The sequence below is a fragment of the Myiozetetes cayanensis genome, unplaced genomic scaffold (assembly GCF_022539395.1).
Source record: "Myiozetetes cayanensis isolate MyiCay16 unplaced genomic scaffold, myiCay2020 scf1, whole genome shotgun sequence".
In the NCBI taxonomy this organism is placed as follows: Eukaryota; Metazoa; Chordata; class Aves; order Passeriformes; family Tyrannidae; genus Myiozetetes; species Myiozetetes cayanensis.
The window spans coordinates 90516932-90542935 of NW_026086604.1; the positions used below are offsets into that span (position 1 = coordinate 90516932).

The window sequence follows — 26004 nt, forward strand, 5'->3', positions numbered from 1 at the left end:
TTCAGGCTGAGAAGACAGTGTGACGGGAGAATATGAGTTTGCTCATTAGCTCTGACTAATTCATCACATTGTAGGAGCTGAAACTACAACAGAAGTTGTCGGCAAGTTCAAATTAGGTGAAACCGTAGAAAAGAAACCCCAGTGATAATATGTGGCCTCTTGAACATACAGCTCAGGAAGGGCTGCAGACCAGAGCACAGGCTGCACAGGCAGATCTCAGGGCACAGAGCAGCAGGTACAGACCTGCAACCACCTTTGAGTACTTTCCAAAGCAGGTGCTAAAGCCAACCTGCTGGGAACATCAGTCTTCTATAGCCTTGCTGTGCATTATGCTGGCTCTGCCAGATTCATTCTGGTCTGTGGGAGGTAAACGCAGGCTCAGCACGCAGGATTCCACAGCCAGCAGCACCCAAGTCCCCATCCCTTCCTGGGGATGCACCCTGGTTCGCTCCCACAAGAAACAGGGATGGCACAGCCAGACCACAAGGGGAAAATTAGATGCCCAAGGTGCAACTGAGGCTGGTGTCACAAGGAGAACACACACATGAGAACCAAAAAAAAAGACTTGCCAAGTTAAGGACAAAGCTGCCACAAAAACAAACAGTGGACATCTTGTCTCCATTTCAGCAGGAGCCGGATGGAACACTCAGCTGCCCTGCAAAATCCAGCAGACCTGAATATCTCCCTTCACAGGTGTGAGGGATTTCACCCACTCACTCACCCATTTTCACATTAGATGTTTGTGATTAATAACGCACAGTGACACAAAGCAAATGGTTTATTCAGATCAACCTTTTAATCCCACTTTGCCCTTTAAAATAAATTACCAAATAAGCTCTTCCATGAACTATGCTCTAAGTTGTGAGGTGGTCATAGGACAAAAACTTCCCACCAGAGGAAAAAAAACCTTTTGTTTTGGTTTCCCTAATTTGTTTCTTCTCAAAACAATAGGATTCTGTAAAATTTTAATCTGACACAAAAATCAAAATGCAGTAAACAGCAGATTCTTTGCTCAATCACACATTGGTTAAACATTCATAAAGCAATATCAATACTTTAACAAGGGAACTGCTTCTACAAAATCCTGATAAAAGCATTCCTGGAAAACATTTTAAAATGTGATTTAGTTGATTTTGATGTGTGGTACCAGCCTATTTTATTAAGGTAAGTGGATTTAAGAAAAAAAAAAAAAGAAAAAGAACCTGTCACAGTATTTTGCAGTTGGTTATCTCAATGCACAACAAGCTCTTAGGAATTAAGCTTTAAAACATCCCTATAAGTCAAGGACTTTACAAGCAGGGAAACTTGCATCAACAGTTAAGGCAGATGTCAAGATCATACAAGGACTCAGTCTTGACTCTTGAGATCATCATATCATATCACATCACAATATTTTTTAGAGAATTATTTATTATGACTATGATAATTACTGCTCAGGTTTCTTATTAGTGTTATCTGCTGGAATGCAACCACACCATAAGACGGGATGTTTTTGAGTAGAACAGCCTGATCCACTACAAAGCTTTTTCAGATTTAACCCGTAACTGTGAGCTTTAAAACACTAACCCTGCATGGTTCCTCACTTATTTTGATACCAAAAAGGAAGAGCTGCATCACTCTAAAACTGAAAAGTAAGGCTGATGTAGCAATGAGCTCCAGCTGCATCATTAGAGAAGCACAACTCTACACACCACAGGGTATATGTCCCTTCTTTTACTCTAGGTTGAGTTCCCGCTTCTGCCTTTTTTTCCTTTACTTGGTTTTAGATTTTGGCTTAGCCAGTTTTCAGTGCTCCCAGACACCTATTCCCAAGGGGCTTGTCTTGCCCTCATTACCAGCAGGTGTCACACTGAAGGATGTGAAGTACCCTTGCTGCTGAGTTCAGGCTGCAGTCCCTGTTCTGGGGATTGCTGGGGAAAGCCCCATTCCCCCTTCCCCCTGCTGGGGCAGAAGTCAGTGCCAGCACCTTGAGCAACCCCATGTCTGTAGTCTTCTACTTGCACCATCTCTCTCCATAACCAAGAGATGAAAAGTTTCCCCTCCCAGCTGCCCGAAGCACCAGGCTATCAGGCAGCTGGCCTAACTCTTTATTAGCTATTTTTTGTACCTCTCTCTAATCACAGGATTATTTGTTGATTAATAATTGTCTATTTCTGTAAAAGAGAAAAAAATCCTCTCTGTGAAAAAGTTTAAATATATAAAAACACTTCATAAAAATATTTATTATAAAAATCAAAATGCCCCATGAGCCTGTAAACGTTGCCTGTAAAATCTCCATTAACCGGAATAAATTGAAATACAGTCATTCAGGCTCTTCTCTGCCCTCTCCAGTAAGATTCTAAGATAGCCAACAGAAATGCCACTTGTTTTGCACTTCAACCCTCATGCCACCCATTTTTCTTCTTTTGTTTACAATATGACGGTTCGGTGACCCAGTGCTGGCAATTTTCTTTGGAGGCATCATTTGTCTTTGTTTTTAACAGAGTTCATCATGGCGTGATTCTGAGACCTTCTTAGGGAGTGGGTTTGAGGCCTGATTGGTAACAGGAGCAACACCAGGATGCTTAGAATGTGCATGTGGAAATACACAGACCTGGGAAGAAAAGCAGAAAAAGAATATTATATTTTTGTTGGCAATAACATGAATTGTGCAACATCTGTAAGCAGAATTAGGTGCTAAGGGATGGATGCAGAATGCACAAAACCTAGAAAGCACAAAAATACATCCTTGAATTTCACACAGTCACACATTTCACACATATAAAATTTGATATCTGCTGGCATGGATAAAAACATTGCCATGGATGTTAATGAGGCAAGGAAATCAGCAAACTTTAGAATCCAAAGTCTGACAACTCAGATAAACCCATGTAATTCAACCCCAGACTTATTCAGCCCATCTCTCTTTTAATGTTAGAGTATACAAGGCCATATTCTGAAGAAATATTCTCCATGCTTCAAAAAAAAAAAAATTTAAAAGTGACAGAAATAAAAAGATTCATTCAAAGAAGGCTTGTGTTTTTGAAGGTAACTACTTGGAGATATCTTTATTTGGTATCTAACTAAACATCAAATATTTTTATTTCAAATAATTCAGTATACATAAGATTGAAGAGAAATAAAAAATACTTAAACCAAATATGTGAAGCTCTGGCAGCTTGGTAAGGATGATGTTTGGGAGTAGTACAGTCCAGCTCCTAACCACAGAAATGCGTCTTTCCGTAGTCCCATTTATGCTTCTTACCAGAGTTCTTAATATCCTTGTAAGGTGCTTAAGACCACTGCTAGGTGAGCAGTGCTCAAAAAATTCATGCCTTAGTCCAAAGGCATATAATTTCCTTGCTTAACAGTCTCTAAGTTTAAATGTTAAGTATGTTCAAAATCACCAGGGCAAAAAAATATTAAGAAATGAAACGAAGAAATATTTGGAGTAATTTTTATATGGTAAGTTTTCTGTGTGGAAATCAAATGTTTTAAGAAACAGGAATAGAGAAAGTCAAAAATTCAACCCACTCCAAACAAACTGGCAGCAGCCTATCTTGACTACCAGTTTTGTGTCTTTCATATTAGAGGAGAAATTGTCTGTCTTCTGAACCAAAACCTGTTACTCTATGTTGACAGTTCACTGTAGAATGAAAGAAAAGCAAAGCAATATACTTCAGTCTCCTTTTTCTAATTATTTTCTCTATTTCTCTATTTCAATTTGGTTTTATTAGAGTACATTCTATATACCCTGCAACAGCAGTGTCTTTTTATTTTAAGGAACCTAGGGAAGGACTAATTTCCTAAGAAAAGAAGCATATTTAAATAAAGAAAAGCTTATTCATTTCAAAAAGTAGTGGGCAGCCAGAACCCTCCATATCTCCTCCTGATCGATCACATCTCTTGTTGTACCCATTCAGCCGCTGGAAACCTGGTCTTTGCTCAACAAGTCCTTCCTACTGCCAACTCACATTATTTTTAACCTCTTCAGCCTTGGCTATGGCTAATGGCTGAGATTCAGCTGTTCTCAAAATGGAAACTGAGTATATTGAAAAGTCGTATAAGGACACAGAGAAGTACAAGCAAAGTGCTCTGCCTTGGTGTTATTATTACCTCATTATGTTACAGAAGCACAAAAATCACCCCTTATACATTAGGAAGCATCCTGTTTGAACTCCTTTCAAATTTGATGAAATGCCAACTGCCTTTCAGTGTGGTTTGGGTTATTTAACGGAAGTCTGTGCCGGTCTGGAGAATAACAGTCAAGAGGAGAAAACTTACTTGTAAAACTTAATTGTGGGCTCAACAGCCAGCATAACAAATGGTGCAACGGTGTAGCACACAGCCAGTTGAGTGACAACCCAGGTAACAATGTCGTAGGCTATCTTGAGAGGCACTGATGAGAGAAAGTAATGTCTGCAATTGTTTCTTATCTGCGGGTTAGGGAAAAGTAAAGAGAAAATTATATACGTACATTTCTTACGCAAAGCCACGAGGACACACTGCAGTGCATAACCCTCCACTTACCATCAGCATTAGTATCGCAGAAAGGTTTATACACCAGTTAGAAAGCACTGGGAGTAGGAAAACAGAAGTGTATTGACTGGCATATCCAAGAACCCACAGTCAACCAGTGGCAAACAGAGAAGTGGCCCCCAGTTTCCTCTATCATAATCACAGACGCAAACTCTCATTCTGGGTGTCTGGCACAGTATCTTTGGGGAGGGGAGCTGTTACAACGTGATCTTCCTCCCTGCTTGTTTTCATTTATTACTGGTTATCAACAGTAAAACAAAATTACTTTAAATGGACAAATAAGTGTTTATACCTGCAAGTATGTGTTGTTCCCTAGAGATTTTGGGTTAGTTTCACTTTTATGAAATCCTCATAAATGAGAGGCAACGTACATATTAAGAGAGCACGTTCAGCAACCTGCTTTAGTCATAGTGGTTAAAACTGATTACTAGTTTAATTCACCTTTCAAATTGACCTGACTGTTTATCCATAGTCAAACTCTAAAAGACAACAGTGGTGCTTCTTAGCCCTGCACAACGGGCTGGTTCAGCCTGAAAGATCAGCAGTGATAAATTTAACAACAGTGAGACATGAAACCTGTTCTGACCAGTTTACTGCATCAGTTGGCTCCACATAAATTGTTCAAGTTTGGGCTAATGCTCAGCCCATAGCAGCTTCTTGTGTAAGACTGGGCCCAGAGCCAATTACACTCCAGCATATAGGCAACACGACCCAGCAGAAGTCTGGAATCCAACATGATCTTGAATCCTGAGCTAATTTGACTGCATAGACATAGTTGGTGGCTCTACTAACTGTATATCCTTGAATATTTCCTCTGACAGCCGGGGACAGCAGTGCATCACTTGAAGAGTCAGTGCTGGTTCTAACTGCTGGGGGTACTTTGCAATTAGCGTCAATACAGAGCGAAGTTTCAGTGAACACCAAGCCTGCAAAGGCATGCAAGAGGGCTCACATCAGGGACAAGCTGCTTGACCGTGTGAGGGTGCAGTTGGCAGCTGGATAGAGCCTTAGAAGAGAACAATGAAAGGTACATACTGCTCTGGCTGCGAGTGTGATTAGGATTCCAGTGAGAAACGTAAAATAATATCCAGGATAGATACCATGCCACAGGGCCGACAGGATAAATGTTAAAGCTGTAGGGTACCAGGGAGCTCTGTCATAGCAAACACTGCAAAAATGAAAACAAAAGAGAAGAGGCTGAATACAACTCAGCAATGGACACTGCACTCCAAATACTTCTCTGTTTTCTAAGGTCTTACTCTGTTTTCTTAATGGTCTTATCTTGCCTCTGTTACAGACTAGGTCATGAGGCACTGTCCCTTTATTTAAATGGAGGTTTAGACGGAATGAGGAAGCATGCTTCTTTGCACTGAGTATCCAAAGAGTGCTTGCACAAATATTCCTGGTGCTCAAAGCATTTATGTAAATAATGGGATAAAGGGCAGGCAAAACTTTATTCACCTTTACATCTCTATCTGGAATCATACACTACCCTTCAAAACCCTGATGACAGATCAAGAGCAAGTTGAAAGACAAAGAGATGTGACCCCACCCTTCAGTGGTGAACAGAGCTATTTTTAGGCATGGTTATCTGGCAGATGCTGGGAACAACAGGGAGTGCCGTAGGCTATTGCGAAACAGGGGATTCCTGCTAACTTTAGCAGTCCAAAAATCTTATTCCCAAGATGCAAGTGAAGGATAACAGTTCAAGAACACAACCACAAGTCTATTTGGCTATCCAAAGTTTAAATGAAACACTGTGTTCCAAGGAAATGAGTCAAGATGAATGATTTTCTTACCAGGAACATAATTTGAATAATGAAAAATAGCAGACATTGACTTTTAAGATGTATGTATTTAACAATCATTATAGTTCTGATAGCGACAATAAATCTATGTCTGCATTTCAGACACCATGTTGACTGCATACTGAGCTTTAATCATGCCACAAAGTGTAATGAGTAACAAGACACAGTCCAATCTACAAAATTTGGACTTGTGCTAGTAGTTATAATATGTGCCTTAACAGTCAGAGGTTAAAATCAAGTTGTCTCAGGGCCATATCCTAAACAGAGACTCCTTCGCAAGCATCTTCTAGTAACTCCAAACCAGACTACACTAGACCTTTGAAGATTTTGACTTCTCTCCACTTCTTGCTGAACTGGATCCCAGTGACACAGCAAGGCTCACCTCCACATGGGGAACATAGCACAGCAAAGCAAAACAGTACAGGAAGAATAATGGAGGGAAACAAGAAAATGGTATTACTTTCTATTATAAGCAATTCAAACAGTTCATTTATGACTTTGCTGCTCATATATAAAATATGAGCACTTTATATCTGCAGCAATAAAACTTTACAACACCAAATACCCTTGTATACCACCAACTGTTAAAGACACCGAAACAAAGAAAGAACAAAAGGCTATACGTTTATGATAGTCACCAGTCAGCATTTTCCCAGGCCATGTAGTGATTTTGAGTCTCACATGCATGTTACTGTTTGATTACTCTTACCGTTTTAGCCAAGCAGCTGTCTGAATGTTCCAGTTTTCAATGTACATTTTAAAACTTGTCGCAGTCTGAGAAAGAAGTTCACATGAAATGTTAGCACTGAAACCTGTAAAATACTACTTGCATTTTAAATTCATGAGGAGCTACATGGAAAATATTAATTCTAGCTGCTAACTTTTGTGAAGACCCTGCTACAATCCATCATTACACTAATATGATTTGGGAGGGACATGAACTAGGTTGATGGCTCACCGCCAACTTGGCACTTGCTCTAAAATCTCACTTTGTTTCATAAAATTAAATACGTTTGATTATTTTTCAAATAATGGGAAATCTGAAAAGCTTTCTTGTTTTATATGGTTGGTCTTCAGTTCATAAACAGCTTCATTTTTGGAAGAGATATCTTGCCACCCATTACACAGTCTGGACTTCCCTAGAGTGCGATTAAAACAACGTGTTAAAAAAATCAAAAGAAATGCATTATTATTTGGAGAAGGAAGGGGGGAGACTGAAAAACATGGACAAAAAAATTTAGGACTAAATTTAGAAGCCAACTGTCAGTCCACTGCCAAGCTTGAGAAAACAAAGTAGACTCCAGGGTCCTGAGAGAACCACCCATTACTTCCTCTGAGTTCCCCCAGCTTTAGAAGACTGTTGGACTCCGTTGTTCAGCATCAGTTCCCTAATCCTGATCAAATTCACATCTGGTGGTTCTCCAACCCTGCTCCCCACCTTGGTTTCACGCCTACTGACAAAAACCTCCAAGGGCCCCCTCACCAAGAAGGAACATGATTCAGTGACACCGCATTATTTTGCCATATCAGCTGCGGGCAAGGGCACGCTGAAAAGATGTATTAAGGGCAAAGATTTCCAAGGGGAATATGCAGATATCTTTGCACTTCCACACAGAATCCCTAAGGCTAGCATTTCATCCTCTAAATTTAAGGAGTTAAAATGATTAGCAATTCCCAGTGCAGCACTGCCAGATTTTAATTGCCTTACTGCACCAAGAGAAGCCAAGAAAAATACAGTTTCTCATCCAGCTAATATTGTCACTCTCTTTTGGCCTCCTTTAATTTCCCCAGTTACACTACCAGGAGCGAAAGTAGTCACTGGCTGTCAAAACAAGCATGTTGCCAAGGCTTTCATGTCCCAACATGTGTTTAGCCCCTGTCTATGTTTTAATGCCTGTACAACTCCTGCCATGTCCTTATCTTTACTACATATCAGATAGTCCCGTTTAGCAGGCAACTCTTAAGCAATTTTACATATGCAGGTGGCTATACCTGCTGAGTATACAGACTATACCTGTACACACTGCACAATCACACTTCAGCTCCCAGCATTCCTGTTGGCACATAAAGTGATGGTTCCAGGCTTACCCGAAGTAATGGTCTCTGTAGCTCCTTTTTTTTCTCATTGCACACATGATCACATCAGAGAGCACTCTGCTTTATGCTCTTGGAAACAATTTCTCATCTCTGTTGTCCATGTGACCAATAAAGGAAGTAAGTTCTGAGAGGCCTACAGTTCAATGGGTAGAGAGGAGCAAAAGCTCCTGTTTCCTTAATTTGGCTTGACTAAAGAGCACTGCTCACGCTTCACTCTCCTACTTCAAACAAAAGTTTCCTCAGCTCATCAAAGTAGGAATCATCTCCTGCCAAAGACTGAATCAGATATTGATTCAAGATCTCAGAGTGGCACCTAGGGTGCTGCTGTCACTGAGGAGTGTAAAGCATTTCTGGGCTCTGTATTCTGTACCGCTCAAGGAGAGATGTACACTGAGAATTAATTAATATTAAAAAAAAAAAAAAAGAAAGAATGTTGAAAAAGAGGGAGTGTATCATGATACTTCCAATTTTGGCTTCTTCAATGAAGAATTGCAGGGGCTCTTTCATTTTTGAGCAGAGCTATTACAGCACATTCACTTGATCACAGATCATTCAGCAATAAAGTGGTCAACTTATTTTCCTCTGTGATTATGTTTAAATTCATAACTACAGAATTACAGGGGGAAGCTCCTCCTATTTCTAAAAAAGAAGCCTTTAGAAAGCAGTCTCAGACACATAAATATTTCCATATCTCACTGGCATTCACAAAGTATTTTTCAGGGCAAACAACTGGCCATCTTTTGCATTAGAGATACAAACATAAATAGCTTACAAAAGACTAATGAATTTTAAAAGTACACCGCAGACACAAGAAATCTGTGACAGATGTTTTGAGAAACAGTGTGGCTTGCTGGATGGCGCTCTAGATCAGTAGCCATCTAAGCTCCATGTGGCTCTGTCAGTTCCCACTCAGGTTGCTTGATTTGTACCTGTTATGTCTCCTACCCTTGCTTTTCTCCATTTACAAGAGGCACTCCAGCCCTTCCAAGTGTTTTTGCGATGACTGCTTGTGCCTCTTTCACTACCACCACTTATCTCAACTGGGCTACAAAAGTGAAAGTGTTAGAAGTAAATAAACAGACATTCACAGATGGTGAAGAATCATAGCTGTGAGCAATTTACTGACCCACTGAGCTCAGCCACAATCTACAGTACTTGACTGCTCATTTAATAAATATCTGACACAATTATTTATCAGCATTCAGGAAAATATTTAGAAATACAACCTGAATACAGACCGTGAGGAAGGCTGTGAGGCAGATGCTTTTTATCTGCCCAACAGATAAAACACAAAACCTATTCACGCTACAGAGGAGCAGCCTGATGGTATGGACTTATTTTCCTTTCTGCAAAGCCTCTCCCCATTATCATGCCCATTTCTCTACAATTATGCCAGTGCAGTCACTCCTTTATCTCACCTCAATGTTCCAGATATTCAAATTGGACAACAGGTCCCAGCGGAAAGTGCCTGTCTCATCAACTCCACTGAATCCATAACCAGCTGCATTGTTGACTGCATCTGCTGCAATGTCAAAGCAAAACGGGTCAAAATCAGACTGCTGGAAAAGCCATATTTTCTTACAAGTCAACATGACACTAAGCACACATTCAAACCAGCTTTGTAGAAATCAGTAACCTCTCTTTCCAAGAAAGGCTTTTTCTTTGCAAGGGGGCACTGCTATAAGGTTACGTAAGAGTCATTTCCTGAAGAGGAAAGAGCACCTACTCCTTAGACAAAAGAAAAAACAATTAATAGAAATCACTCTTCCTATTATTTTGCCTTTATTATTCACCTGAGATAGATATACAAGTGTGGCCATAAAACGATTGAGCATTTTCTTCAAAAGGGCAACTGGATGTCACAGCATTTTCCAGCATTCAGAAAAGCTGTAATGTCTCAAAGACACGTTTACCGTTTCTATTAAGAGTTCCAACATGATTGTTTTAATTAAGACTGTCATTCAGACTTCCACAGACAAAGCCTTTTGCTAATCCTGATGCTCAGTGCCTCACTAAAGTGTCTCACCATCTCTACAAATCAAATATTGAGTAACTTCAGTTATAGACTTAGCTACTCTAAGCGCAAGTAAAAGCTTGGATAACAGTAGGCATTACACATTGCTACACTCTTGCTCTTGCCCAGGGTGCTGGTCAACTACCTCCCCTCTCAGACTTGCCTGGAAGTCACCTCATCACTGGATCTCAACATTCTGCTTTCAGTGTGACCCTGCTAGAAATATCTTCTTGGAGTATTAAGAAAACTGAAGGGAGGATTCATTATCACCTCTGAATCACTAGTTGCAGCCAAAACAGAGGATCATTGGATGAAAAAGCAAAGCGCAAGTACAGGTAAGGCTTTTCCTTCTAGATCCTTTATAAAATAAAAGCCTGGTTATGCTTTAAAAAGGTCAATATTTCTTTTCCAATATGGAAAATTGATTTTCCTTTGTAAATGCTATGAGTACAGGCACAAGCTCATGGAGAAGCCCTAATGCGCAAAGCTAGGGAGAGAATCTAATTATAAGCAACAAGACTAACAATAAAGAAATAAGCAAGCAGCCTTCTCTAAACTGAGACTTTCCATTTTATTTTCCACTTTACTAAATGAGCCAGATTTTACTGATGGAAAGAAAGACCTCCATGTTTTTAATTATCTCCCTGTTTAAAAAAACCCAAACAAACAATGAACAGCAATCCTGCATGAAGTTGGCCCATGGGATCCTGCAGAAAGTCAGAGGCTGGAGATGCACGTAACAGTCACTCCAGAGCAGGGGAACTCCTGCATTTGCTCCTCCTTGCTCTAAGGGTTGCAGGGACCAATCACTTAGTGTTTATTTGCCAAAAACAAGAAACCAGAAATCATAGGATCAGCAGTAATAATACAGCAGACCCCTCAGCCTCTTGCTTCCCAAGCTGCTGTCTGCAGAGCAAGGCGTGAAGCACAGAAAGATGACAACTGTCCACCCTCAAACTGCTCACAAACCCCCAGTCTCCACAAAGCCCAGCAGAGGTTTGTCTCCCTGCTGCCTTGAACAGCTCTGGTGTATGGCTTCCACCGTTCCTTGGGTGGAGGCACTCAGACCTGAAGCAGTTTGACAGCTCAGAGTTAGATTTGCAGCCACGTTCCCATGACTATCGCTAACGCAGCAAGAAGCCAAATTTTCTTTCCGTGGATCTGGAGGAATTCAGCAGCGCAGCTCTCACACAATAGCGTGCCTGTCCTTTTCTGAGGACAGGAAGCGTTTATCAGCCCATTTCAGCAGGCACTTTTGTAATGCCCTGGGCCACACCACAAGGAGCAAAACTGCAAAAGTATAAAGTGTCTGCTGTTCTGCTGCCTGGATTTGCAGTATGAATAACAGAGGCCTCACCCTCCAGTATGTAATGCATGCTTTCCACCCGCCCCCCCACATACACCTCATTTGTAAGATATGTCTACAGCCTCTATGGCTTAGTCGTGTCACAAATCCAAGTTCAATAATGGACTTTCAGTTAACTATAATGCTGGAAAAAATGGAGGCAACAATTTGACGTTGGATCCCACAAAAATAAGTTTGTGAGCAAGTCATTCTTAATCTCAAAGCCTTTCCCATCCCACACATGCCAGTCCTGGCTGCATTCCCTTGATCTGACAGTTTTATTCCCAGTAGTTTAATCACAGCCTCGCAATGAATTTCTCTGACTATTTCCACCCCATTCAGTGACACCCTTCTCAGCTTCAGGTATATGCACTGCTGGCTGGGCTTTTAGGATCTCCCCTACACACAGTGTCTTTTAATACCAGCAAAAAAATTCAGCAGATTTTCATCCTGGCCTAAAGGATTTGACTCCTCACACACAGATGTGAAATGTGACTTCTAAAAGATAGAAGGTAGAATGTAAAAAGATTATTTTGACCACCGACCTAGCTGGCTCCTAAAAAAAGTTTGTTTCTCTTTCTAACGAGCTGTCTTACTTCTGGGTTTTTTTTTCTTGCAGAGATTTTTGGGTCCTTTACAACCCCTCTCCTTTGTTCCCCGTGGTTCTCCAGTCCTTTCTCTGGACTGCTCAAAGCCAAAGTATATACAGGACTGCACAGTGCCTTAGAGGCACAGCCTGACTTCAGCACCACAACGTGCACCACAGCTTTCTAATAGAGAGATGTGCTAAAGAGAGCCCTAAAGAAAGACAGGGGTCTGTTTGCACTGTAACATGCAAAGTCTGAGCCAGCATGACAAACTTTAACCTCTCAACCCCATCGATATAAGTGAAAAGCTATGAATAAAGCATGATAAATCATTGTTAGGAGGAGGGGATTTCCTGTAATAATTAATTTGATATATTAACAAAGTTTTAAGTGAGAGGAAATCATTACATTGGCTCTACTGTAAAGAAGCTGAAAAACACATTTGGCTCCAGACACAGGGAATCTTCACAGACAAACTGGAACAGATTTTATGCACAAAAAAAGTGTTTTTTCAAAACTTTTGACATCTCCTCACTTTGCCAGGTTCACAGCCTGAGGAACACAAGTACATCTCTCAAGTGAACCACAGGGCTAGGGACCATTTTATTCTGTCCCCACCTGCAATGTTTCACCCCTCTCCCATTTATGAACTTATTAGTTACACACAAAAATACATGATGTAGCCACACTTACCCAACGTCCATGCAAAATAATACTTTGGTTTTGCTGCCTGTGTTACAACATACAGGTAACCAAGTCTTGTCAAGAAGGGTGTTTTTTCAAGAAATTCATTATCAATAATATATGCCATAGGGAAGTTCTTGGTAAGTGTCAGGAATAAAATGAGAGATACTAGTGTGATACAAAGCTTGTACATCACTGCTCCCTAAAAAGACCAAACAATGAAACATTCATTAGAAACATTTGATCAAGGGGAAAACAAGGCAGTGTTCATGACATACAAAAACAATGCGTTTCAAGAACCAGTACAGTTAGAAATCGCAAAGTTGATACTAACTAATTCAGAAGAGGTGATGAAGAAAAGGTCAAAGCTTTAGTTTCATTTGGTTTACTGAACTACCTATAGATAGGTACAAAGGACAATCAATCACAAGTCAATTGTGATTGGTGATGAACTTCGTGAAAGACTCCTACATCAGTTAGTGGAGGTCCAAAAATGAGAAAGAAAACAAACAAAACCCTACAGTGGAAAGCAGAAATCCTCCCTATATGTACCGTCATCTCCTGGAACTGAAGACTGGGTTCCTCCTCAAAGCCAAAAGCATTGATATTCAGTGCAACAGTAGGTCCTACTGCCCAGCTACACCCAGAGGTCTTGCTAAAAATCACTTGTCCAAAAAGTGTACGTGTTGTACAGCGCACTTGTACCCATGGTACAGGGTATCTGCTCTGCCACAGTGTTTTCTGTTACAGCTCCCTACCTTCCTATATACTACTATTGACAATTATGTCAGTAGTTTGAAGCTTGTTTTCACAGGATCACTGAATATTCTGAGCTGGACGGGACCCACAAGGATCACTGAGTCCAGCTCTCAAGTGAATGGCCCATACAGGGATCAAACCCACAACCTTGGTGTTATTAGCACCAGGCTGCTAATGTCAGGGTCAAACACACATAATGAGTAAAACCTTCTTGATACAGTCATAATTAAAAGGTAAATCTGGCACTAGGGTACCATGTAAAAATTGACTCATGTTCTGAAAAGACTAATAAAAATGCAATATACTATTGAAACAACAATGTGGGTTTTGATCCAAAGTACTTTTTCTATATATTCTCCACATTCTTTAATAATAATAATTTTTAAATAATAAAAATAAATTATTGTGAAATTATTTTTTAACGTAGATTTTCATATATTCTCTGCCAATTTACATCTTACACAATATAGGCCTTATTCTGACCTCAGTCAGCCTAATGTAAATCAGAAGTGACACCTCTAGAGCCAGTAGAAAGACAACTGTGTGCAACAGGAATCAGCTATGCATAAGCTCATATTCAGCCTAGAGGAGACATTCTGCACACACTCACAAAGGTTCCGTGTCACCTTAAGACAAGAGAGAAATCTGATTCTCATGGTGTTATCCTGCTGTACCAGAAAGCCATTTTAGGAGAAGGTTTTAAGTAATATTAAAAAAATACAAAATAAAATTAGTGTTAATAGTATGTGAAAAAGTTACCTCTGAGTCTACCTCACACCATCTTAAAGAGTGAGATTCTCTTGCAAAGCACCTGGACAGGCTACAGTTTCTGATTAGCCATGAATCATATATTTCTAACATCTTCTGCACTACAGGGGAAATTTTACTTTTTTCCTGATGTTTCCTCTTCTGTCTAAAGCTTAACTGCCACTTGTCATTGTCAGAATGTGCAGACCATTCCCATTGCTGCACAAAGGACACCCATTAACCAGTGACCTGTTCTTTAAGCCAAACCCATTTGGGGAATTCACTAGTCCCTTCACCCCTGACCTTGTGATAAAAACAGCAGCCACACATAGGAAAAAAACCAGTGTAACATTTACTGAGAAAATTATCCAAAACTGTTTTTTCTTCTTAGTTTTTAATTATAAGAATCATGTACAAAGCCGTACTCTCCTACTGTCTGCAATAAAACTTTGTCATTTTAAAACTTACAGTTGGAGAAGGATCAGGAAGTCTGTCGTAACCCTTCTGCTTCCAGTTCACTTCTAATAGTTTCATGTGCACATGCCTCCCTTCAATGAAGGCGATATAATCCTTGTAATTGCTGCAAGGCCCAGCTATGATGCTCATAAAATTGAGGAGATAACTTAAATACTCCAGTAAAGAAGGTCTTGACCTGTGAAAAATCAGCCACACACAACAAAACAAACAAATCAACAAAACAAAACAAACAAAAAACCAAAAAACACGGTAAAACACAGCACAGGTTTTCACCAATTTTTGTTTGCAGGGTCTGCCTCATTTCCCCACCTCTCTCCTATCATCCTCACCCCAGCTGAAAGCTCACTAGATCTGTTTGGGAGAAGATGAAACACATTCTGCCTTATATTCTGGCAATGTCTGGCAGATGGCAGTCAGAACAGAGGTAACATGGAAGTGCTTAAGCTACAAGTGAATTAACGCCAAGGATCTGAAAAGCTGTGATCTTACAAACATTTTATTTTAAAACAGTAATAAATTTAAATACCCACTTTCAAACACACTGGCTTGTGCATTTTGAACAAGCCACCAGTACCACGAGTGAGAAGTTCATAATTAATTTTGGACATCTGTCCAGTATGTCAGGGACCATAGTGCCTTGTTATACAAACCACAGGGCAGGGAGCTTTAAGACCAGGGCTCTCAAGCCTGAGAGAAGCTCTGCTCACTCTTAAGTCCAGCCTTTTGAAAAATGGGAAGTGTCATGTGAGACAGAGAGGAAGAGAATTAAGAGACTCTCTCCTACTGTGCAAATAAAGGAAGTAATTGCCTATATTGCATCATGAACAGGAAAAGGAACGAAGGGAAGAAAGCCACATAATTTAAAAGACAGCTCAAGATGAAAGTCAAAGAAAGTCCATCATGTTCATTTTTTCCATTTTGTGTGTGCATATCCCACCAGTTCCTTCTGGGATTTTACATTTGATGTAAAATGAAGAAGATTCGTTGTCCTTGCTACAGATCAGTATGATGGAAAAATAAAATGCACAGGGGCTCAGTTTTTTAATGTGGCAAAAAAATGCCAACATCAACACTGTGCACTGAGTGCTTTCCACAAATGTGCTAATAGTCAGCATTCAAGTCAACATGGAGCCCTGAGATGAGACCACAAACTTGGGCACAATGTTTCAGGGCTCTCCTGTCCAAGACACAGATGGACAATCATAAACCAAAACCCACTTAAAATTCTTTTATACTAAACCAAAATTCTAGCAGAAAAACTAAGCAACAGTTAAACATTTGCTGTTGCCTACTTCTATTCTGAAGTGGAATTAGTTTGAATAAACAGTTAGATTAGCCAGGATTTTCTGCATTCACCCTACTGGTTGTTGTAGATGTTAGTGCCTGAACGGTATGTTCTCTGGTCAAAGCATTCCACAGAAAGATGCAGCAAACAATTTGGGGTAAGGCTCATCTTTCTGTTCTACAAAATCAGGTCCATGATTTGAGCTTCTGAGCTCTACGGTAAGATTAAAAATAAAGTCATTCGTTTCAGCTTAGATACTGCACATGGTTGGGTGGGGAGACATGAGCAATGCACGAAGGAATGTACAGAGGATGAGTGAGAAACAAAAGCAGACCAAGAACAGGAGGGAAGACAAAAGGCTGTATTACCAAAGGGGATTTAAAACTCTTCAGTTATGAGCTCATCTACTGTACAAGAAAAAAAAAAAAAAAAAAAAAAGCCTGTTTGGTAAGAATTTGACTAGAATTAATCATACGGTCACAAGGGCCCAGTGCATAGAACATTATGCTGTGAGCCTTAAAAATAGACACAAAGTTATACAAGACTACCTACAGGATTTTTGCTTTTCAAGAAATTATTCCCTTACTTTTTGAAGCCCATAGGTAGATTTTCTGATGGCTGAATCTTCTGCCTTGGAAATGAAGGAAGTAATTTCTTTGGCCTTAAACAAACACTTCATGGTGAAAAGTAGTTATGATTGTAAGACTAATTCTGTAACACATATTCTTAAAAAAAAAAAAAACCAAACCAAAAAACAACAAACTGACTTGGACCCTGTACTTTTATTGAGAGACAAACTAGAAAAAAGGACATTCAAAAGAGATGATCAGTATGCTCTCTCCAGCTGAAAAATGAGAAGCCTGGTCACGTAACGTGAAGAACCAGGAGTATTAACATTATGGAGGGAGACATAAAAAAAATTTCCAGTGTTAAAAAAGGATGGCAAAGAAAAGCTGTACTTGAACTTTCAGAGTCAAACCAAAATGAATTTTTACTATGCAGTGGTTTGCTGACAGGGTAGGAGTACTCTACTTAGAAAAATAACGTATCATAGATCAGATGAAGATAACAGCCAAAAAGTCCATATAATACAGTCTTAGCCTGAATTTCAAAGAGTTAATTCAGCAAAGACTAGTTTTGTTGCATATGGAGTATGTATTCAAGTCAATGAGATGTTGGCAAGTATTTCAGTGCTTTACTGACTAGCACAAGGATTGGACTGAAGTACTGGATTGAAGAAATAGGGAATATAGAAGAGAAGTTATGTTTGTGTAAGGTGGGCAATAACAGCAGCATTACAAAAAAAAAAAAACAAACACATACTCAAGCAAATAGAAAAAGCACACTTTTGGCATATCAAGGACTGGATAGAAGCAGGGAACATTTTCATGGCCAAGACACGAAGTTGTTCCTGACATTGCAATGGAAAAGAAAAAAACCAATAAAAACAAATAAATAACCCAAACCCTAAACTTCTTTGGGAGAAATTAAACACAAATCACTAGGGGAATTACATCCTTACTTTACAGCAAGCCGATTTTGCTCAGCAGTGAGTTCCTCAGCTTGTCGTCCTATTCCTAGAAAAGAAAAGTCACTTTAGATCCTTCCAAAAGACAAACAGTAAAAGCTATTTCCAAAGCCCAATGTTTGCACCCCACATGTAACTTTCTAAAGTCACAAACTTCAAAATTTCATTGTCACAGGCAGTTGTAATATATCTCAGTTCCCAACTTTTAGGTCAAGTATATTCATGTTCTACCCTACCTCTTTACCCAGTTCCTCACCTCATTCCCCCTTTCTCACCCTACACTGTCAGGAAGAGCAGCCATAGCATTCCCACACACACAGTGGAACTGGCAATGCCACCAACTGGCAGCGACCCCCAGCAGCCTTTACAAACAGTCCTGGCCTGGAAAAACCTCCGTTGCCAGAAGCCACTGGCTCATTTAAGCACCAGCCTCCCGCTGGCTCCTTGGTGAGAAATGGAGCATATCACAGCAGGAGGAGTGGGCAGTGGAAGGGGAACAGGCTCTCAGGGAACAGAAGCTCCACTGGTGTGAATGAGCAGCCCAGCTGCCTGCTGCTGGAGCAAGCCTAAACATACACATCAGTAATAATCTGGAATTGTACACGGTCCAGACTGGAAGGGTGACCTCCTGTTGAGTGCACAAGACCTTTGGGGCCAGAGGTAGAGCACAGACTCAACATCCCAGGAAAACTATGGAAAAATCTAGTGTGATGGTCAGTAGTAAACTGATGTTGCTTATCGTAAATTCCTCCAGGCCTTTACTCTGAAGCTTTAGCTGCTCATGCTGTGAGGAATCCCACTGGCTTCAGCAGAACTCACCAAGAACTCACAGCACTGATCCAAGCGTGCATGTGTACAGCTCTGCAAGATGAGGGGCTTGGCATCAACTTGTGCTACTGTTCTCAACCTACTGGTCATAATTACCAACACACACACAGAGGACCCATTTCCTAAAACGACTGTTGATAAGCTGCTCATTTCCATTCTCTCTCTACTGTTTCAGTTTGTAAATACTAAGAGGGCCTGAGCTTCAGGGAAACAATTAAGCACTTAATTACTTAAAGGGCTGAGTATTTTGTTTGTCTGTTTCGATTTATGGGCAGCTGTGTTAAATTTTTACAAATAGAAATTTGTCACCGATGCTTGAACTGCAAGCTGCCTCCATTTGATCAACTGCTCCATATATGGGTGTTCACAATGTAATGAGCCTTTTCCACTGTCATTAATCTGTAGGATTTCTGGTCTGTTTAAAATGCTCCTGCCTCTGCTGTTATATTTTTCCTTTCTGCCTGTTCATTTACCTTCCATATTCTAGGTGTGTACCTAGGCTGCACACTGCTGTCTCATGCTGAGCTGGCTCCTAGCTTAACTAACAGAGGCAGGCAAGCCCCAGCAACATGAGTGCCAATAACAAGATCAGTCAGCCAAGCTTCAAGTTGCACTTTAGACTCGTGCAAACCTGGCTTGAAAACAATGCCAACCAACAACAATGCAGTCTGTGATGTGGCCATCACCTAAATCCTAGATCATAACAACTCTATAGTAGGCTACTTATTGAGTTGCCCACATCTTATAATGCAATGGGCCTCAGACCATCAGAAATTCACACTGCAACATCAGTAGGCACAAGCAATAGTGCTACTGATGACAACTGACATTTGTAGCCTTTGCACTGTACTACATGCAGGCGTTTTACTGGGAAATAATAGTGCTCTTTGTCACAGCACAGCACAAGACTGAAGACAATGCTATTTTGCTTGCAACTGTGCTTTCTCTCTGGAAAAAAGCTACTGAATTCTATCTCTCACAACTCATGGAGTATATTACCACTGAATATATCAGTGCTAGCATATTTTTTGCTAAATTAACATTAATGACTGAAACTATGCATCAAACACAACTCTTGACTTCTGAGAAGCAATAACAGCTTCAGAGAGCTTCGTGGGGATGCACTGTAGCATCTAAACAGGAGATACTGGTACTAGCTAAATCCCAAATTGGGCCCCAAGGAAATAGAGCACCCAAAGTGAAAGAAACAGTTGTCTTTGATATTGCAAAGACAATCTGATCCTAGAGAACTGATCAAAACTTGAAGTTTCTCATTTTCCTCCGACAAAGCACTTTTCTTCATTTGAAACAGCTCGTTGAACTACATTCATTCACTCCATATCTCAGCCATAGAATGCACTGGAATAAAAAGGTTGTCATCAGGACGTGGGAAGAGATGTCTTTTTCTTACCATCATGTAACTGGCATGCAAGTGTTGTGATCTTCTGTGTAATTATCATCAGCGGACTATAACAAAGACAGAAGCAACAGTTACATGTCTTGTAGTACAAATTATTCCCAACTTTCTTACTGAATGCCTTTATTCCTTTAAAAGGCATAACTGTATTAGCAACAAGTGGAAAACATCCAATTAAAACTGAAGGAGGCACTCAGGCATAAGACAATTGCCTGGGTTCAAAACAACCCCTCAGTAACATGCACTGGAATTTTTAATTGCTAAGTGCACACAAAGCCTTATTTTATGTCTCCCTATCGTGCAGCAGTGTAAATTGTAGTTCAGAAGAAATCACACCACTAGGAAATACCAGCTTCTGCAGTCCACTGAGCTTCCTTTCAGGCAAAGACCAAATTCAATGCAACACTAGAATACAGCAATGCTTCTGTAACATAACTCTGGCTCTTCTTACTGTTACTCTCCTATTGTCTGTCTCCTCAGTGCCCTAAAAAATTGTTGATTCTGCAGATACAGATGCTTATTTCCCCACATGAATAGCTCTATCAATTAGGACTGTGTGCAAATACCAGAATAGCTGTCAGCACAGCAGTTTCCCACTTGCTTCTTGGCCACGCAACTGCCTTGTGGACAGCTTGTGCAAGGTACACTATCCAACTGGGAGTGTACAGGCATGTGGGATCTGGAACCTCTGAAAACACAAGCTAGCTGTGCCTGAGCTAGGCTTACAACCACCCAGAAGTTTTCCAGCTAAACATGCAGCATAGAAATAGCCACTAAGCCCAACAGAGCCACTTATACTTCCCATTTCCAACTTTACAGAGCTTCTTGCCACTGAAGGCAAACGTGAGCTGCTGCAGCTAAGGACTAGGAAAAAAGACAAAACTCAGTACAGGAGCATCAGGAGCTGGTTCCCACGAGGGTAAAGGACACAGCCAAGAGCATTTAGGGGTAGGTTACAAGAAAGATGGGGTGAACACCATGGGGACAACTGACCACTTCCTCACTAGCAGAGGCTCCAGTGGTAACTGTAGTCCATATACAGATTCTAAGGGCTGTGGAGCCCTGAACACAAAACCTGGCACTGAACAACTGCAATCTGGAGGTGACCCATGGCTGGCAAAGCAAGGGATGAGCACTTGCTCACACTGCTTTTCCCCATCTCTCCGCCCCTGGGGACACCAGTACAGGGTGCCCAGATCTCACATTACCTACGAGACCTTCACAACCACAATAGCCAGGAGGTGGAAAGGGGTGATGAGGGTTCACTACTGGTTTTAAAGCATTAATTGTGATGACTACATGTAAAACCAGTCCCACATAAGAGATCTGTGTTCACTGAGGATTAATACTATCGATTGTTTCTCAATTTGAGGATAAATTAACATTAACCATAGAGAGATTTCTGTTTGAACACAAATGATGTCTTCAACCTGGAAATTAAAACTCAAGTTTGTATACATGCTATTTACACAGTTTGACCAGTACATGGAATTTTTTAAGATATTTAGATGATTACTCCAAATATTATGGCTACTCATTTTAACTATTGTAACATATTTTGTGGAACACAAATTAAGAAAAATAAGTTGAAGGCTTTTTTTTTTTTTTTTTTAGTTAAAGAACTGTATTTTCCCCAGCAAATTCTCAAGGTAAGGAAAGAAAAAAAGTGCAAAGGTAGTATTCAACGATGTCTCTATCTAAAATAACATTAAAATACTCATGTTCCGCAGAGATTTTCAAGAGATTTTGGATCATCCTTGGCTAAACTGACCTACTGGTTACAATCCCAGTGGCTAAGATAAACTGTTTGCAACCAGATTATCCCCCTAAGATAAATCAAACTGATTTTCAAGATAATTCATATGCGTAGCATGGTAAATGCACAAACTGGTAAAAGACATTCTTTCATTTTAAGTGGTCTTTTTTAACACTAAATATCACTGACCTTTTTCAAGAGTCCACAAGTAACTCTGTGTGGGCAATTTGCATTTTCTACCCAAAACCAGAACATGGAATATCAACCAATTTCATAATCAGAAACTATTTTTATTATTTCAGTAGTCCTTGCTTGAAATGTAAGCAAAAAAAATAAGCACATAAAATTCAGAATAGACTTAACTATACACAGAACTTGAATATAATTGTAACACATGAGCTTGTACAACAGCTCTCTTTGGGTCACCTAAACCAGCTCAGGAATGGACAAAGTCAGCATTGACTTTTCACCTTCCAGGAAACTTCAATATTGTAAAATAGTCATTCTAAATTTTATTCCAATTAATCTTTCAAGAAAAATTATTTATAAGCTGTTTTCACCATTATCTTCAACATCCTGTTTCTCAAAGTAGATTTTCCCAGACAAAATTTAGTTTTGCTTTCAAAGACACATAAATCCTAATCCCCTAAGCATAGGAAAAGGCAGATTTTTTTAATCCTTAAGAGAGACAGAGGCTGTCAGCGAACCAGCAGTTCTATTGCAATAAACACAGATTTTGTCAGTGCTTCACCTTTTAGCTTTATGGGGGAACATGAACACTTGATTCAAATTGGTTCAATTTGTTGCATGTGTTTCTCATGGCAAGTGCTTCATGCCCGTAGTGAAGTGAGTAACTTTAATCCTCAGGCTCTGAACCATAACCGTATGACTTAAAGTGCCTAAATTTAGAGGCTTGACTTAGAAATTGGGCCCCCACGGTAAGCCAGAGAGAACCAAAATGCAAACAATTCTGACATGCTGATTAACTGAGGGAAGCCAGAGTACAGCCTGCACTAAAGTCGTGCAACATATAAACACGGAGGAGAGAGGTTTTCTTCATCTATATTAGGAATTCATTGTCTCATTGATGGCACGTTGTAACCCAGCAGAACAAGTCAGTCTTTCCTGCACTTTAATCAGAAAAGACAGACAGTCTGTCTCCCTCAAATCCCAACTCCAGAGGAGACAAGCAAGCACAAAAGTGATGCTTCTGACATCGTGGGTGGGAAGGAGAGCTACAAAGTACATCAGATACCCTCCATTCTCCCTCCTGACACCATGGTATTACATGTCATACATATTTTCCAGAGTGGCTGGAAAGCTGCCCAGCGGAAAAGGCCCTGGGGGTGTTGGTTGACAGCCAGCTGAACATGAGCCAGCAGTGTGCCCAGGTGGCCAGGAAGGCCAGTAGCATCCTGGTCTATATCAGGAATAGTGTGGTCAGCAGGGCTAGTGTAGTGACTGTCCCCATGTACTCAGCACTGGTGAGGTCACACCTCAAGTATTGTGTTCAGTTCTGGGCCCCTCAGTTAAGGAAGGACACTGAAGTGCTGGATCGAGTCAAGAGAAGGGCAACAAGGCTGGGGAAGAGTCTGCAGTGCAAGTCCTATGAGGAGCGGCTGAGGGAACTGGAGAAGAAGAGGCTCAAGTGTGACCTTATCACTCTCTACAGCTAGGAAAGGAGGCTGCATCCAGGTGCTCCCAGGCAACCAGTGACAGGACAAGAGAAAATGGCCTCAAGCTGCACCAGGAGAAGTTTATGTCAGACATTAGAAAGAAATTCTTCAGAGAAAGGGTGATTTGATATTGGAACGGGCTGCCCAGGGAGGTGGTGGAGTCATCATCCCTGGATGTGTTTAAGGAAAGACTGGACGTGGCACTCAGTGCCATGGTCTAGTTGCCAAGATGGTGTTAGGTCACAGGTTGGACTTGATGATCCCAGAGGTCTTTTCCAACCTAATCGATTCTGTGATCTCTTCTATACCCTATTCAGGAAGGTGAAAACCTGCTGTACAGTGGCACTGGGATGACACACACTAAATCTTTCACAAGATCAGTGTCAGATATCACTAAGCACTTCACACAAAGGGTAAGCAAGGTTTCAGGTGAACAAGGAGCATCTTCCTCCTCCCTCACCCATCTACCATTTCCCACTGACTTGATCTCATGGGATAACCATGCCTTCACTGCAGGAAAATGTAGAGTACAACAAATTATTGACAGTACTAGAGCTCTCCCTTTATTTGGGAGGAGAGGGAGGGAACAGTATCATAAATTCCTAAGCACATGAATTTTGATTATTAAAACTTTGCAATACCAGAGAACTGAATTGTCATTTCTATTCAGCCTTTCAGCAAGCTCTAGTTTTAAAGAGCAGTAAAACATTGAGTAAGTTAATACATAAAATACAGCATCGTATCATATGTAGCCAACTGTTTCTGACATATTAATATTTTAATGCTTAGACTCTACTAGAAAAAGTCAGTAGTGCTAAAAACAAGAAGGGGAGTTAACAAAATTATAAAATTTCCGATTACCTTTCTTACTCCCAAATTTTGAGACATACGGCTTATTGGAGTGAGGTAAATTCTTAGGTTGAATTTAAAAATCTACCTACCAGATGTGCATTTACAGATGAAGCATATTTATCTCTAGTAAGGAAGCATTTGAAATAAAACACATTTAGAAGCCTAAACGACTTGAAATCCATTGAATTTGAACACCTACAAATCGCTTTGCAGCCATGTGCTGAGGGGGGGATTCCATACCCTCTCCTCTTCACCTGCATTAAGCACTACAGATACAAACTAACACAGAAACACAGAATTTGATTTACATGAGGTATGACTTCCTTATGTTTTATAAATTGGCTATGAGTTTAATCGCAGGTTGTAGCTGCATTGAACCTGCTACAAATAAGCCATAGCAGCCAATTTTTAATTAAAAAAAAAAAATCAAGAAATTGTCCCAGGGACAATTTTCATCTACCACAGGCTAAAGATAGCTTTGGGTTTTTGTTTGCCTGACTTTAGATGACCTGAAAAATAACACAAGACTAAAATGCAACAGTTTTTAGAATGCTCAGTAAAGGGTTTACCCCCTAATTAAACCTTCCAAATGAAAACATACCAGCTAATGTAATCTTTAAACACAGTTTGCCCCAATGCAATAAATTTGCCAGAGCACAGGTCAGTGGAACTAAAGATGTCAGAATTGTTAGTAGACTGCAATGGGGATCCTCCCCACATCACAGGCTGTCTTCTGCACTGAACAAGCTTCGATGCTTACGATAGAAAAGCAGTCCCAGCGCAGTCTGCTTGACCTTAGGTAATCCCGTGGAGAAGTCTGGCACACGCTTGCTAGAAATAGTTTCCACTGACCTGATTTCACTAAGAGAGGAGGTGGAGTCAAAAGGCTCATAGCAGAAAAGACTCCAAAACAGCAAACATTTGTTTCAGGGTTACCTCTTTATCCATGATGAGAAGTTCACACAGTCACATTCCACTATGACGTTAACCATGCTGATGAGGGGATGGCCAAGCCAGAGACACCACAACAGCTTCACTGGCAGTGGGCTCTTACTTTTACTTTCAACAGTAAAATGAAGAAGTACTGAAGCACACAGGAAAAACACTTCACTAAACACACTTGCACCTACAAAACAACTTCCAATTTGCTTCATGTGCTGATGTGTTGCCATTTTTTGTTTTCTTCTTTTTTTTTTTTTTTTCTGTGAAAGCTCCAAAACAGTATTTCTTAACCCTTCACGATAGAAGCATTTGATTAAAGGAGTGTTTACTTCTGGAGAAGTGTTCTGGTGCCCTGGGACATACTATCTGAGCGGAGCTCTATAGTAGTGTCTGCCTGCTTGACTTCTGCCTACAGTTCCCACACTGCAGTTCTTGCAGGGATCCTGTGTATCCAATGGTAAGTGATCTCAGTGCAGTTGCAAGTGGACAAACACCTGGCTGAGCAGTAAAGCAGCAAATGGGCACAGAAACAGACTGATCTTCCCTTACTTGCCCTGCACCTGCGCTGTTGTACTGCCCCAACTGCAGACCAAAGTTATCCAGAGCTGCTGGGACAAACGATGAACAACTCACTGCATGTCATACATTTAGAAGACAAGAAAATAAAAATAACTTACTGAACTC

General features: G+C 40.5%; 1 protein-coding gene across 1 annotated transcript in view; it reads right to left on the reverse strand.

Moving 5' to 3' along the window:
• Positions 1–774: 774 nt before the first annotated feature.
• The window catches only part of MBOAT1 (membrane bound O-acyltransferase domain containing 1), a 56585-nt gene continuing 31355 nt past the window's right edge, over positions 775–26004 (reverse strand). The window contains exons 5-13 of the mRNA XM_050320907.1: positions 20089–20144; positions 17844–17898; positions 15028–15211; positions 13063–13255; positions 9842–9945; positions 7036–7100; positions 5554–5686; positions 4264–4415; positions 775–2593 (exon numbers count right to left, since the gene is read on the reverse strand). Of these exons, the coding sequence (XP_050176864.1) occupies positions 2461–2593; positions 4264–4415; positions 5554–5686; positions 7036–7100; positions 9842–9945; positions 13063–13255; positions 15028–15211; positions 17844–17898; positions 20089–20144 (1075 nt within the window). The 3' untranslated portion in view covers positions 775–2460. The remainder of the gene's footprint in view (positions 2594–4263; positions 4416–5553; positions 5687–7035; positions 7101–9841; positions 9946–13062; positions 13256–15027; positions 15212–17843; positions 17899–20088; positions 20145–26004) is intronic.